This window comes from Sinocyclocheilus rhinocerous, unplaced genomic scaffold, assembly GCF_001515625.1.
Source record: "Sinocyclocheilus rhinocerous isolate Xijiao unplaced genomic scaffold, SAMN03320098_v1.1 scaffold807, whole genome shotgun sequence".
NCBI lineage: Eukaryota > Metazoa > Chordata > Actinopteri > Cypriniformes > Cyprinidae > Sinocyclocheilus > Sinocyclocheilus rhinocerous.
Genome location: NW_015650326.1, coordinates 879,524 through 893,469, shown reverse-complemented (window position 1 = coordinate 893,469; position 13,946 = coordinate 879,524). Strand labels below are relative to the sequence as shown.

General features: G+C 36.9%; 1 protein-coding gene across 1 annotated transcript in view; it reads left to right on the top strand.

The window, feature by feature from the left end:
* Positions 1 to 13,946, top strand: part of LOC107711710 (probable G-protein coupled receptor 158) — a 51,670-nt gene that overhangs the window by 27,023 nt on the left and 10,701 nt on the right. Inside the window, exons 6-8 of the mRNA XM_016516739.1 lie at positions 5,177 to 5,286; positions 5,415 to 5,653; positions 9,387 to 9,525. Of these exons, the coding sequence (XP_016372225.1) occupies positions 5,177 to 5,286; positions 5,415 to 5,653; positions 9,387 to 9,525 (488 nt within the window). The remainder of the gene's footprint in view (positions 1 to 5,176; positions 5,287 to 5,414; positions 5,654 to 9,386; positions 9,526 to 13,946) is intronic.

The window sequence follows — 13,946 nt, the reverse complement described above, 5'->3', positions numbered from 1 at the left end:
AAAAAAAAAAACACTAGTTGGATTTTTATCATTATGTTATTATCAGGTTGTGTACACACACTGCCAACACACATTTCAGTTCAAACAACTTGTAAAAGTGCATGTAGCATCCTATGACCCCTTTAATACATGAATATGGTATTATACATCTTATCATAGGCAAGGATTTAAATGTAGCACTCAATTTTATACAATATCAAGAGTTGCACTTCTCTGGCTGCCTATCCATCAAGACATCCTTGTCCTTAAAAAGATTAAAGAACACTGGTTTAGTGATGTTTATCCCTAAATGTTACAAAAATGGTATTAGCAATATCTAAAAATAAAGCAGGGAACTTTTCTTTGTTGTAAGTTGATGTCATGCTTCAATAAAAAGCATTCACAGCATCATAAATGCATAAAGGTTCATGAATTGTAGTTATGAACCTTTATAGTATAGTAATAAAATATAGTTTTTATGATAAAAAAAAATAAAACCTAATTAATATCATCTGTCATCGATCTGATCATTGAAGTTAACATGAAATTAAAATTGACCCTATTTATTTTCTTAATTCACATTTTTGATCATTAGTGCATGTAAGGCCCCTAAAACAATTTTCCTTTTTCAGTGACATTTTCTTTTTTCATTTTATCCCATCCAACCACCTGGCTCTATTATTTTGACAGTCTTTGTATTCTTTGTTATTGCAGTTAACGTATTAAAATGCAAAAAAGTACATATTGCTGGCCCACTTTAGCTGAATCTGACAGAGGTCTGCTTCAGGTAAAGTGGGCCTTGAACCTTCACTGATTCTATTCACATTCACTAAATAAAATGACATTCACTGATTATTTTAGAATTGACTTTTTAGAAAGCGGAAATGAGTGTGCAGTCAGGATTCAAGTTAGGAAGAAAGGATAGAGCGGAAGAGCAAAGAGGAAACAGAAATGAAGATGTAGCATGAAGTTGAATTTGGAGTGAATATGAGAGGAGCAAAACGTAGGTGCAGTGTATAAAGCTTTAAAATATGATCACAATTAAAGTTACTATAAAGTGTTTCAAGTTAAATATCTTTTTTCACGCCACATTACTCAAGGCAGGGTTGCAAAAGGTGTTTCATGTTCCCTATTTCTAACAAACTCAGTTTTCATGGCACAGCAGATTGATTTTGAGCTCTGCATAGAACAGACGACAGTTGTCAGTGATCAAATATGTGCATGCACTCAGATGCTCTATGGCTGCGTGTGTTTTCTATGGTGACGTGCTCTGCCACATGCTGCTGTTCTGCTTTGCAGCGCTATGCATTATTTACGAGTCCATCAAGTTCTAGCGCAACTTGTTAAAAATAAATCCACTGATTAATTAATGGCAGAGTGCTGAGGGAAAAAGGGGCCACCTATTTGTCTCCGGTCTGATGATACAAACATGTCGCTTCATTTCGGTTGCTGTCCTTGACTCCCTGCCTTAAAGTACTGACAGGAGACACAATGGGAACTTCAAAGAACCTAATTTATCACCTATATTAAGCTAAAGTTTTTGTTTTTAAAAATGACACATTTTGTGGAAAATTAAAAATGTTTTGATGTAGAGGCATATGCTTAAATGCTTGCAATTAGTATTTTCTGTATTTTTGACAAATATCTGTTATGTGAATTCGAATGAATACTAAAAATAAAAATAAAAAAACTTCATAATGTCCATCTTGATGTACAAACAGCAGGACTTCAATTACATTCACTCCAAACAAGCCACATAGCAAATATAACAATATTTAACCAATCACAAGATATCATGCATCCCTGCTTCAAAAAATAAAACGTTAACACTTTATTTTAAGGACCAATTCTCACAATTAACTAGCATGCATATTGCTAGCATATTGGCTGTTTATTAGTACTTATAAAGCACATTTTAATGCCTTCTTCTGCATGACCATATTTTAGATTTATAAGGAGCATTATATTAATAATTTGTTGTTATATTAATTATATTATATTAAATATAGCTGCAAGCAGCAATTACCGGGGTTCAAGCACTTCAAGGCCTTTATGGCTTCTATGATGTTAGGGTGTAGGCCAACGTGAAATGTATGGCTGACACCAGAACACACCCACAATGAAGAATACGATCACACGTAATGAAAGGGTTAAACTATATTACTTAATACACGCTGTATTACTTAATACACTAAGCACTAAGCATGCTCTCTCACACACACACACACAAACACACACACACAGATTTTGTTGTAGATATAGATATTTGAAATAATTAATAGGTAAAAAAATGCTTACTGCAAGTCTCCTGTTCATAATTCCATTTTTTTTCAGGTTTAACTGTAATCATGTGGCATGGTAAACTTTGACTAAATGTGATTTTTAAATGTAATAACAATGATTTCATAATGTCTAAATGTAAATTCAAAAGTAAAACCTGAGAAAAGAAGTATAGTAGTGAGTAGAATGAGCCAATGAGGTTCTCTGCTGCCATCTAGTGGTTATAATTGCAATTTCAGGGAATTTACCATAGAAATAGTGTTTTTATCCTTTATTACTATTATAGTGCAAATTTTGTCCAATGTCCATAACATTTTGCATGATTAGAACCATATGATGCATGAGTTGACTTAGTTTTGAGTTTTATTTTAGGATTTGCAAGCTTTTGGGTACACTAGATCAAGACCATATTTTAAAATGACTGTTATAGCTGTCAAAATGCAAAGGTTCAGCATTTTTTTTTTTGTGATAATTATTGACCTAGAGACTCCAGAGAATTGTACTGCACTGATTTTATTCATTTTAAAAACCTAGGACTTGTTCACAAAAGTAGTTTTTTAAATGATCTCAAATATTTAAAGAACAATTTTATTGACAACAGTGATCCTAGAGGCAAAGTTGTTCAGAATGAGGAGATCTATTGTATGATAAGAAGATCAAGTGTATGTCTGAAACAATGCGTAATATATGAACATTTTCTGTGATTTCAGTTAATTTACCACATAAATATTTTGTTTTTGACACCTTTTTAATTGTTATAGCGCCCAGCTATGATCTGATCTCATTGAAACTTTGCATGGTTGTTTAGAATCTTATGTCGCATGTGCTCATCTGTTTTCGTGAAGTTTTGAGTTTTTAGAGATATAGGGTTTTGTGTATATTTGGCCACGCCCCTTTTCTAAATTACCCCATTATAGCTACCCGAAGGTTAAAGTTTATTTGATAATTATTGATCTAGAGAGTCCAGTGAATTGTACTGCAGTGGCTTTATTGAGGTTGCGTGAAAAACCTAGGACTAGTTCGCAAAAGTAACTGGTGAACATTTCTGTGCATTGCAAATGAGCCTAGTATAAGGCAGGTTTATAAGATGAAGAGCGAACAGAACTAAGACAAGAAAATGACAAAGGCATTTTTCCCAGTTTGGTTGTAGTGATGGAGTAGTTTCTTGTGTGGACAGTTCAGTATATTTAATCAAAATATGAACTGGCTGACTTACTGTACATCAAGATTTCACTTCCCTAATGAGTGAAAAAGGCATGTGCTCATTTATTTATCAGAGAGGAGAAGTGCTGCTAATTGAGTCTTGCTCATGGTTAGAAGCTGCACATGGCGAGTTCTTTGATTATACTGGAGGGACCGTTTTGCTGTTTGCACATTTAAGAGGATGACTGTGGATTGGAAAGCTGTACTGGTGATTCTCCTAGGAGACACAAGAACAGATGCATATTTCCATCAGTCCGCGCCAATATTTATTTATTTAATTCTGCTGCTTTAAATAAGACAGGCACAGAGCAAAAGGGACACCAGGCTTGACAGATAATGAGGAATTCAGGGAGCACTTCACAGGCTCGGGAGGATAAAGAACAAGGATTAAACTAAGACAATCTAGAACGCATGTACTTATACGTCATTCATACACATAATAATATGAGTATATTTGTGCATATTTGTGTAGTTTTGAAAGATATGTGTTTCCGTGTAATGCACTGATTTTCATGCACAGCCTTTGAATGGGAAAATGCATACAAAGATTGTATAATTTACAATTATATCTGGACAAATGTCATGAAATATTTCATATTTCAGTTTAATAAAAAAGCAATCATTTGCGTCAAGAAAATGTAGCCTATTTTAAATGTCATTAACACTGTTGGATTGTGAAATTATTGTAACAATTAAAGGAACAGTTCACCCAAAAAATTAAAAATTGCTAAAAATGTACTCATCTTCAGGCCATCCAAGATGTATGTGAGTTTGTTTCTTCATCAGATTTGGAGAAATGTAGCATTGCATCACTTGCTCACCAATGGATCCTCTGCAGTGAATGGGTGCCGTCAGAATGAGAGTCCAACCAGCTGATAAAAACCACAATAATCCACAAGTAATCCACACCACTCCAGTCCATCAGTTAACATCTTGTGAAGTAAAAAGCTGTGTTTGTAAGAAAAAAACTATAATAAAGGTGTTTTAACGTTATACTGTTGCAAAAATACGAGTCCATAATCCATAAAAACGCTTCCTCCAGTGAAAAGGTCCATCCTCTGTTGTCCTCTCAAATCAAAATCCACAATTTTTGGAAATTTTTTTTTTCACATTATAGCAATGAGAATTTGAAGTGGAAATCATTTTCTTTTAGCAAAATATAATTCCATACTACTTTCTTTTGATTTTTAATGTAAAATATGACATATTCTTGACAGGTTTCAAGAGACTTAGCATCAGTGGAACTGTGAAACTGATGTGTTTTTCTTATCCCAATTACAGCCTTAGTATATAAAGAAATGAATGCAAAAGAAATTCAGTGATTAGTCAACTTACTAACTTTTAATTTTTATCTTTGTATCACCAGGTTATGAAAAAACGCTTCCTCCAGTGAAAAGGTCCATCCTCTGTTGTCCTCTCAAATCAAAATCCACAATTTTTGGAAATTTTTTTTTTCACATTATAGCAATGAGAATTTGAAGTGGAAATCATTTTCTTTTAGCAAAATATAATTCCATACTACTTTCTTTTGATTTTTAATGTAAAATATGACATATTCTTGACAGGTTTCAAGAGACTTAGCATCAGTGGAACTGTGAAACTGATGTGTTTTTCTTATCCCAATTACAGGCTTAGTATATAAAGAAATGAATGCAAAAGAAATTCAGTGATTAGTCAACTTACTAACTTTTCATTTTTATCTTTGTATCACCAGGTTATGATACAGTATTTTAATCCAAGTGTTTTCCGGTGTATTCTCCTGAGATGGGTCCGTTTGCTCGGATTTGCCATCGTCTACGGAACAGTGATTCTCAAACTGTACAGGTACAAATAATGCTGCCAGCTTCACAGTAAACAATCATGTTTCTGCTTGAAGTCTGCATAAGAAAAACGTGTTGCTTTAGTTTACCACTTTTTCATATTTGTGTCCTGTCCTTGTTTCTCATACCAAGGGTTTTGAAGGTGTTCCTGTCCCGCACCGCCCAGCAGATCCCGTACATGACAAGCTGGAGGGTTCTGCATCTGCTTGCTGTGATTTTGCTGGTGGTTGTGTGGTTCCTAGTGGCCTGGACCTCAGCCGCATGCCAGAGCCACGACACCCATCACGCCCTCATTGACATCGCTTTCACCCCAGAGGGCCTGCAGTTCAGCATGTGCCTGATGGACAGCTGGGACTACATGATGGCTGCTGGTCAGTTCATATGCTTATAGTTATTCTACCATAACCAGCATTGGAGAGCAAAATACAGACAGCAGCCCAATTAAAAATGTAATTAGATTAGGGCTGTCAAAATGACTGAAAAACTAAATTCGAATTCTCCACTTACATGGCTTTCTAAACATGCCGCTCTCTTGTGCGAGACGCGAGTGCAACGCTGATAGATGCCCCGCTAGAAAACGTGATAAATATGCGTTCTGTGTGAACAGCTTGGTTTCAGTTTCGCCGTAAACAACATATTCGCCACACTGATGCTCTCGTTTTCCGCTATATATTGAATGAACAACGTAGCAGCGCCGCATCTAGTGGGTTCAACTGGATAGGCTAACAAAAGCATTAAAATGCAATGACACTTAAATTGTCATCGCATTTCATGCGCCACTGATAAGGCTGCCTGACGGCTGACGCAGATCTAAAATTCGAATTCAACGTTTTTTATTTTTTTTATTTAAATTTGACGAATATTCGAAATTCAAATTTTTTTTTGACAGCCCTACATTAGAAGAGATGCAGATTTAAAAACCAGCAACAAATATTATATGATATCATATATGCTTCATATATTTTTTATAATAATATTATAAACAAGTAAAACATGAAGACGTAGATTGCAGAGGTCAAGATCTCACACACCTGCCTCCTTTATTTGTGCTACCAGCAGCCTCAAACAAAAGGAAAATGAGGCAAGAATGCCAAACTCTCAGGGTTATGGATGCAACTTTGACAGAAGAGATGTGGGATGTATAATCGGATCATCTGAGTGTGGCCAGACAGCCTTTAAGGCATGAGGGTGTGAGACGTGGCCAGTGATGCAGAGACGGTTCTCTCTGACAGCTCCAGTACCTTCTGCTTATAGCATGAAGCACAGGGGGAACTGCATGGAGACAGCCTGAAAACTCATGACATCTATTCATGCACACAAACAAAGACACTTGCATTATTTAAGTGGCAGAAGGACAAAGGCATAAGCTATACTTATTGCTCTTTTTTGTCCTTTTTTGAAGACACAAAACTGTCTCAGTTCTCTTATTTTTTATTTTGTTATATTTAACTAAAATAAAACTGAATTACTAAAACTATAATGACAACTAAACAGATACATCTATAATAGTATCTCAATGATACTAAAATAAGACTGCTTCAGTATTGCTTTAGCAAAACAGTATCACTGTTTTGTTTATTATTAAAAAGCACATTTCGTATTACAAACCAAAAATTGTCTTAACTATTGTCTATTTTTTTTTCCATTATCTGTTTTTTCACTGAAAGTTTAGAAATTTTGTAATATTCAGTAGAAGCAGTGAAAATAAAATTAAAGTAAATGCAGTTTTTAAAATAGCACATATATTCTTCAGTACACTGAGAAAATAATGATATGATCAGTAAGTCATGGCAAATTGGGTTTATTACTGTAACTCATCAAGATAAATTGAGCAGTTTCAACTTTTTTTTATAAGTTATATGAAATTCAACTTTTTAAGTTAGTTTAATGTAATTGTTGTTGTGTGTTTTTTTTAAGACCGTTTAATGTCGGAAGTCTGAAAATGACTTGTACAACCAAGTTGGTTATACTTAAACATTTAAGGCAGCAACTGAACTAAGAACTATGTTTAAATAGGTGGGAATTTTTCACAGCGTTTCAAATTTTATTTATAGAAAAGTGATTCGATTATGAACGAGTGGTTACAAAGTCTAGTTTCTTTTATAGTTTACAAGTAGAGCCTGACAAAATTCAAAAAAGAAAATATAATAAATTAAAAATATACACAGAACCACTGCCTCCAGAGATATGAGAGTAACTAAACAAAATAATATGATAATCATTTTTTTCAAGAATCATTCAAGAAATGTAGCGATTCAGATCCAGCTCCATTTTATGATTCTGGTTCTTGTAGCAATTCCATTAATAAAGTACTTTTGATGGCTTGTGGTTCAGTGAGTAAAGCCAAGAACCACTCTGACTGAGTCATGTGAATAATTAAAACTTATAGCACATGTCATGAGTTTGAGACCAATGGCTGCATCCAAAACCACATACGTCCCTACTATATAGTAGGCGAAAAACAGCATGTGAAAAGAAGTATGTCCAAATTCACAGTACTCATAAAAGAGTAGGCAAAAAGTATGACCCAGATGACCTACTACTTCCTTTGTGATTTTGAAGTGTGCATACAATGGACTCTTTAGTATCCCATGAGGCCACGGGAGAGGATTTATGAATGGCAGTGACAATACAACTGACGCTGGCAGGTCATGTGACATTGAAAGCATGGTGAATATAGTATGTCCAGATTACATTCATACTACACACATTCATACTATAGAACATACTCTTTTTGCTGTCACAAAGTAACTACTTATTCAAAAAATTACCTACTCAAGTGAGTACTTACTTTGCAATCATAAAAAAGTATGTTTTATATAGCAAGCATGTGAGTATTATGAATGTAAAATGGACGTACTATTATCTGTCATATAGTCACTGTCGTGTCCTACCAGCGCCATTTGCTTTTCTTCACTGCCATTTACGAATCTTCTCCCGTGGCCTCATGGGATAGTAAAGTGTCCATCAGATGCACACTTCAGAATCTCGCCAGAAATAGTAGGTCATCTAGAAACTTTCTGCATGCTGTTTTATGAAAAATGTGAATCTGGACATACTTCTCTTTCACAAACTGTTTTTTCACCTATTTAATAGTAGGGAAGTATGCTAATTTGTGCAGCCACTTTGTGAGTCTTTTTGGCCGATTCATTAAAATGAACCACTTGGTGATTCATGTTGGCATGCAACTATTTAGTTGTGCTGTCTATTTATAGCCATTTTCTCTCATTATACTCACATCAGACTGAAAATTCCACAAATCAGCTAAAATGAATGATTTTGCTGTGGCGCTGTAGATTCAGTAGCTATGCAGCAAACATCATAGTATTTTTGTACAGTCTTCAGTCCATGTAGGTGAAAGAATGCAGAAAAAAACATAAAAATCATTTGATTTATGTATTTAAAAAAAGAAACTGATTCTGAATGACAAATGTTTCTCGATTCCTAACACTACTGCCTACAAATTACTGTGAATGCTTACAATATGAAAAAAACTAAAATTAACTTTATTCAAATACTAAAATATATTTTGTTTTTTAAGTGATATAAAAAAATATATGGTCACTTTAGTGTGAGGACCAATTCTCACTATTAACTAATTATTAACTATGACTTTTGCCTCAATAAACTCCTAATTTGCTGATTATTAATAGTTAGTAAGGTAGTTGTTAAGTTTAGGTATGGGGTGGATCAAGGGATCTAAAATACGATCATGCAGAATAAGTCATTAATATCTGCTTTATAAGTGCTAATAAACAGCCAATGTGCTAGTAATATGCATGATAATAAGCAAGTAGTTAATAGTGAGAATTGGTCCTACACTAAAGTGTTACCAAATATATAAATGTATGGCATGATTATGGAGTTTAAAGATTAAGCAAATTCCGTTTGGATTTGTAATATTGTTGTTTCAAACGTCGCCTTCAAGATGTTCATGCACTGTCGACTTGGTGTTACTTTGAGTGATGCAGCAAAGGAGAGAGTGAGGGGAAACAGCCTTTCAGGCCGTGTGAAATCACATCTTTTCAGCTGGTATTTCCAGACTTGACACACTAAATAATTAGTGACGGCCTTGTGCTGTGTCTCCTTGTGTTCCTGTTCCAGCGGAGTTCCTGTTCCTGCTGTGGGGTGTCTATTTGTGCTATGCTGTAAGGACCGTTCCCTCAGCTTTCCACGAGCCTCGCTACTTGGCAGTCGCCATTTATAATGAACTCCTCATCTCTGCAATATTTCACATCATTAGGTGAGCAATGTGCATTAGTTATGAGTAGCAACGGCTGAAGCATGATTAAGATGACATGCTTCTCATGTTTATTCATGAGACGGCTCTCTGCATTTGTGAGTGGAATGCAGCACCATACTTGAGGAATAACATGAGAGCTGAAATGCAAATGAAGTACAAACTGATTTTCTGAGGTTCATCGTGTGCAAAATTTCAAAAAAAAATTTCTCCAAAAAAAAAAAAAAAAATGTCTGGTGAAAATGTCTGAAAATGGTTACATCAAACATTTCCCTTACTTTGTGTTTTCAGTTAGCCTTTATTTAGCAATTTAACAACTTTTCGAATTTTTTTCAAATTTCAAAAACAGATTTGAAAACACTAGGCATCATACACTTGCCAAATTTGTAAATGGTTACAGTGAAAAACTGGACATCATAAACTAAATGATCACACACTACCAGACTTTTTGTTCTGTGGGTTATGTGCAACAAACTTCCATATTCTGTAAAACAGGTCACATCACTTCTGGTTCAGGTCTTTTGTATGTGTTTCTTTAAATATAGAGCTGTTTTACTCAAGATGTGCATCACATATGTGGATTGATATCCCAAAGTTTATTTTTCTTCTTCTCACCAACGTTTGGATATTAATATATTGGAATAAAACGCCAACAACAAATAGAACTAGCTAGGTTAGCTACAAAGTCCATAGATATTGCCATCAGTTCATACTGCTATTTACAATTTCTCCAGATCCAATGAGACCTGTTTTCCAGTTTGTTCCTGCGATGTTCAGCATAAAGCCTATAAACTCTATAGAATCATGCGCCTTATTACTAGGAGCCTCATGAAAAATGGAAACAATATGTTCTAAAATCGGCTTAAAATACACATTACAAAACATACAAAAAAAGTTTTTGAAATCCTCAGGCTGGATGGAATCATAGCCTAAAGATAAAAAAATCAGAGTCTGCACCCATCATACATGCACTACACAATTTTCTGTGAAATCTGTCAGCTGCTGAACATCTACAGACTGTCTCTGACTTTTAGCAACTAGTGCAGACTCACCCAAAATGGGTTGGAAACTAAAATCACACACAGAACCACACAGACAACAGTAATAATCAAAAGGTGAAAATTTACTGAGAAGCAAGAACAACCAGAAATAGAGGGGCCCGACTGACGGAGACGAGCCGGTAGAAGAGGAGCCCAGGGCAGAGACAGAGAGCCGCAGAGCCAAGGTGACACTGAGGATCTGGAGGGCCATGGTGAAGCTGATGGCTCAGGCGACTGAGGTGCAGGCGAGGATCTGGAAGACCGCGGTGGAGCCAGAGCGACAGAGAACCAAGGTGGAGCCGAGGGGAGGGAGGAGTCCAACCGAGCCAGAGGGATGAAGGGACGAGGCGAAGCCGGAGTAGTGTAGTCCCGAAGCTTAGGCAGGTGGATGACCGACCAAGGCGGAGCCAGAGGGACGAAGGAGCCCAGCGGAACTGGTGGGCTGACGGGCCACGGTGGAGATGAGGGAGTCAAGGTGGAACTTTTATTTTAAAGACAATATAGAAGCAATTATGAAATAACAAAGGTGTACTTAAGTGGATCAAAAAAGCAATCTTAAGTTAATCTAATTGCATTTAATGCAAATTTAAAATATAATACATTTTCTTTTACTCGCAATTATTATGCAATTAAGTGTCCTGAAAACATAACATTCATTTTGCTCTAAAGTATATTCGGTTACACTGTATTTTAAGGTTTCCTTGTTACAGTGTAGTTATACATTTGAGTACTGAGTAATTTTAATTAACTACATGTACAGACCAAGGCGGAGCCAGAGGGACGAAGGAGCCCAGCGGAACTGGTGGGCTGACGGGCCACGGTGGAGATGAGGGAGTCAAGGTGGAGCCGATGGGTCGAAGGGCCGATGTGGAGTCCGGGTCTCGGAGGCTGGAGGCAGAGACGGGGATCCTCCAACCATGATTTAGCTGGAGACTGGAAGTCCTGCAGCGAATCCACGCAGCTTACCGCACACAGAGGATGAGTTGAGGGACAGACAGGAACCAGCAGAAGCGGTGCCGAGGAAGAGAGGTATCTGAGGAGAGGACGCTGGAGAGGGAGGCTGGGCAGGAATTCGGGACAGGCAGAGAGTCCATAAACGGCTTCCTTGAATGTGGCAGGGTAGACAGGGAGTTCGTAAGTGGGCATCACTGCCTTGAGAGGAGCTGAAGTGGTCGCCGCCCCCTCGGGAGGCTCCGCAGCAGAAGCTGCCAACTCGGGAAGAGCTGGAGCAGACTCATGGATTGGAGCGGGTTCTGGAGCAGATTCAAGGACTGGAGCGGACTCAGGAGGTTTTCTTTTACTCGCAATTATTATGCAATTAAGTGTCCTGAAAACATAACATTCATTTTGCTCTAAAGTATATTCGGTTACACTGTATTTTAAGGTTTCCTTGTTACAGTGTAGTTATACATTTGAGTACTGAGTAATTTTAATTAACTACATGTACAGTACTTACAATATGGTTAGGGTTAGGATTAGGGTTTGGCTTAGGGTTACTTGCATGTAATTAAGCATAATTAATTGTTATTATAATAGTAAGTACATGTAACGTGTAACAAGGATACCTTAAAATAAAGTGTTACCGAATATTCTTTTAAAGTATATTATACACATAATAAGTACTCTCTGTAAAAGTATGCTAAAGTGTGCTTTTTTCACAAAGTACCTCACATCTGTGTCTGGTGTTCTTGCACTTAGTATTCTAAATTTACCAGCATTACTGGCTCTATGCAGACACACATCTCCATTTTGCCAGTTGTGACACTGAACTGCAAATTTGCGGGGGTTTGTTTAACATGAATTGTGTAACCATGCCCCCTATAATGACTGAAAGTCGTCTAGGCCCCAATTAGAAAGTAAAAACCAGATCACATCAGCAGAACTTTGCACTAGACTTGTAAAAAAGGTGAAGACAGCTGGCCTCAGCTAAACGACAAGCATCATGAAGACGGCACTGATAAGCCACTTGAGAGAAGGTTCATAAAATATGCCTGCTGCAGACAGCTCGCACATAAAACTACTAAAGCCTAAAATAAACCCATTCACCCTCTGCCATCTTTCAGACTGCTCTGGTGCTCCTTCATTTCACTCTCTTTGACCACAGAATTCTTTTCATTTATTTTCTCCAAAAAATAATAAAAAGAAGGCGTAGATCTAGCGAATGGAAGTTTCTGAAGCCGTGTGCTCTCTTGAGCTTTGGTTCTCAACTAGTAGGACACGACCCAAAAATAGGACACATGCTGCGTTCAAGTCATGTCAGAATGAATGTATTTATGGGTTGAGTGAAGATGGACACCACCATAAAGTTGTAGTTACCGATGTGATTTAGTATTTTCCTTATTGTGCCCTTCAAGTAGAGTTGGAAATATCATGAAGCTGCCAAGTCGGGAAGAGCTGGAGCAGACTCATGGATTGGAGCGGGTTCTGGAGCAGATTCAAGGACTGGAGCGGACTCAGGAGGAGTAACAGAGCAGTGAGTAGCCCAAACACACAGGATGGCGACCACCATTACAGAGAGCACTGAGCTTAGGTGAACAGTCTCTGTGATGACCAGTTCTGAGGCCCTTGGGATGCCTGCTGCTCACACCGATATCAACGGTGGGTCCGTCAGACTGGAAGCCATCTTGTGAAGAGACTCAGAGCTGGCGGCTATGACAGGACGAGACTCTGGAATGGGGGTTACTGCGGGAGTGCTGCGTTACTCCTCCATGACTCCCACAGTAAATTGAGAACTACTTAATTGCAATGCAATATCAATATACTCTTCAAGAGTCCAATTAGGGTCATGAAGTGGCATACAGTAGCTGAGTGGCTCAGAAAGCCCTCCATGAAAAAATATCATTAAACATACTGCGTCCAATGAGGGTGATGTGATGTTGATGTGACCAATGAGGTCTGCCAGTTCAGAAAGTCTCTTACATATTCCTCCATTGTCCAATTCTCCTGTTGGAGATGCATGATTTGTGCGACTGGATTCATATTTGTTGTATTATAACACAACTAATTGTGTTATAATAACCCCTACAAATAGAACTCATTATATACACTATAAACACTTTAAAGGAGACAGACATGTAGATGTTTGTGAAAGATGATCATACCCTATTTATTGCATCAAAATTTGTTAATACTTTACTATATTTAAGGGTGGATAAATTTATCAGTTGTTTATTGCAATAATACATAACTACAATAACTTTGTCTAGTGATCTTATGAAAGTTTATAGCATGATTTGTGAAAATGTAACTATACTGAATGACATGGCATAGACTTCTTCATGGCTAGTTTTTGCGTGTTTCATTTAATTCTGTAACCTACTTGTTCTACAGATCTGTGTGTACTAGTGTTAAATGCTACTGTTTTTGACAGCGTTGATAACGTTT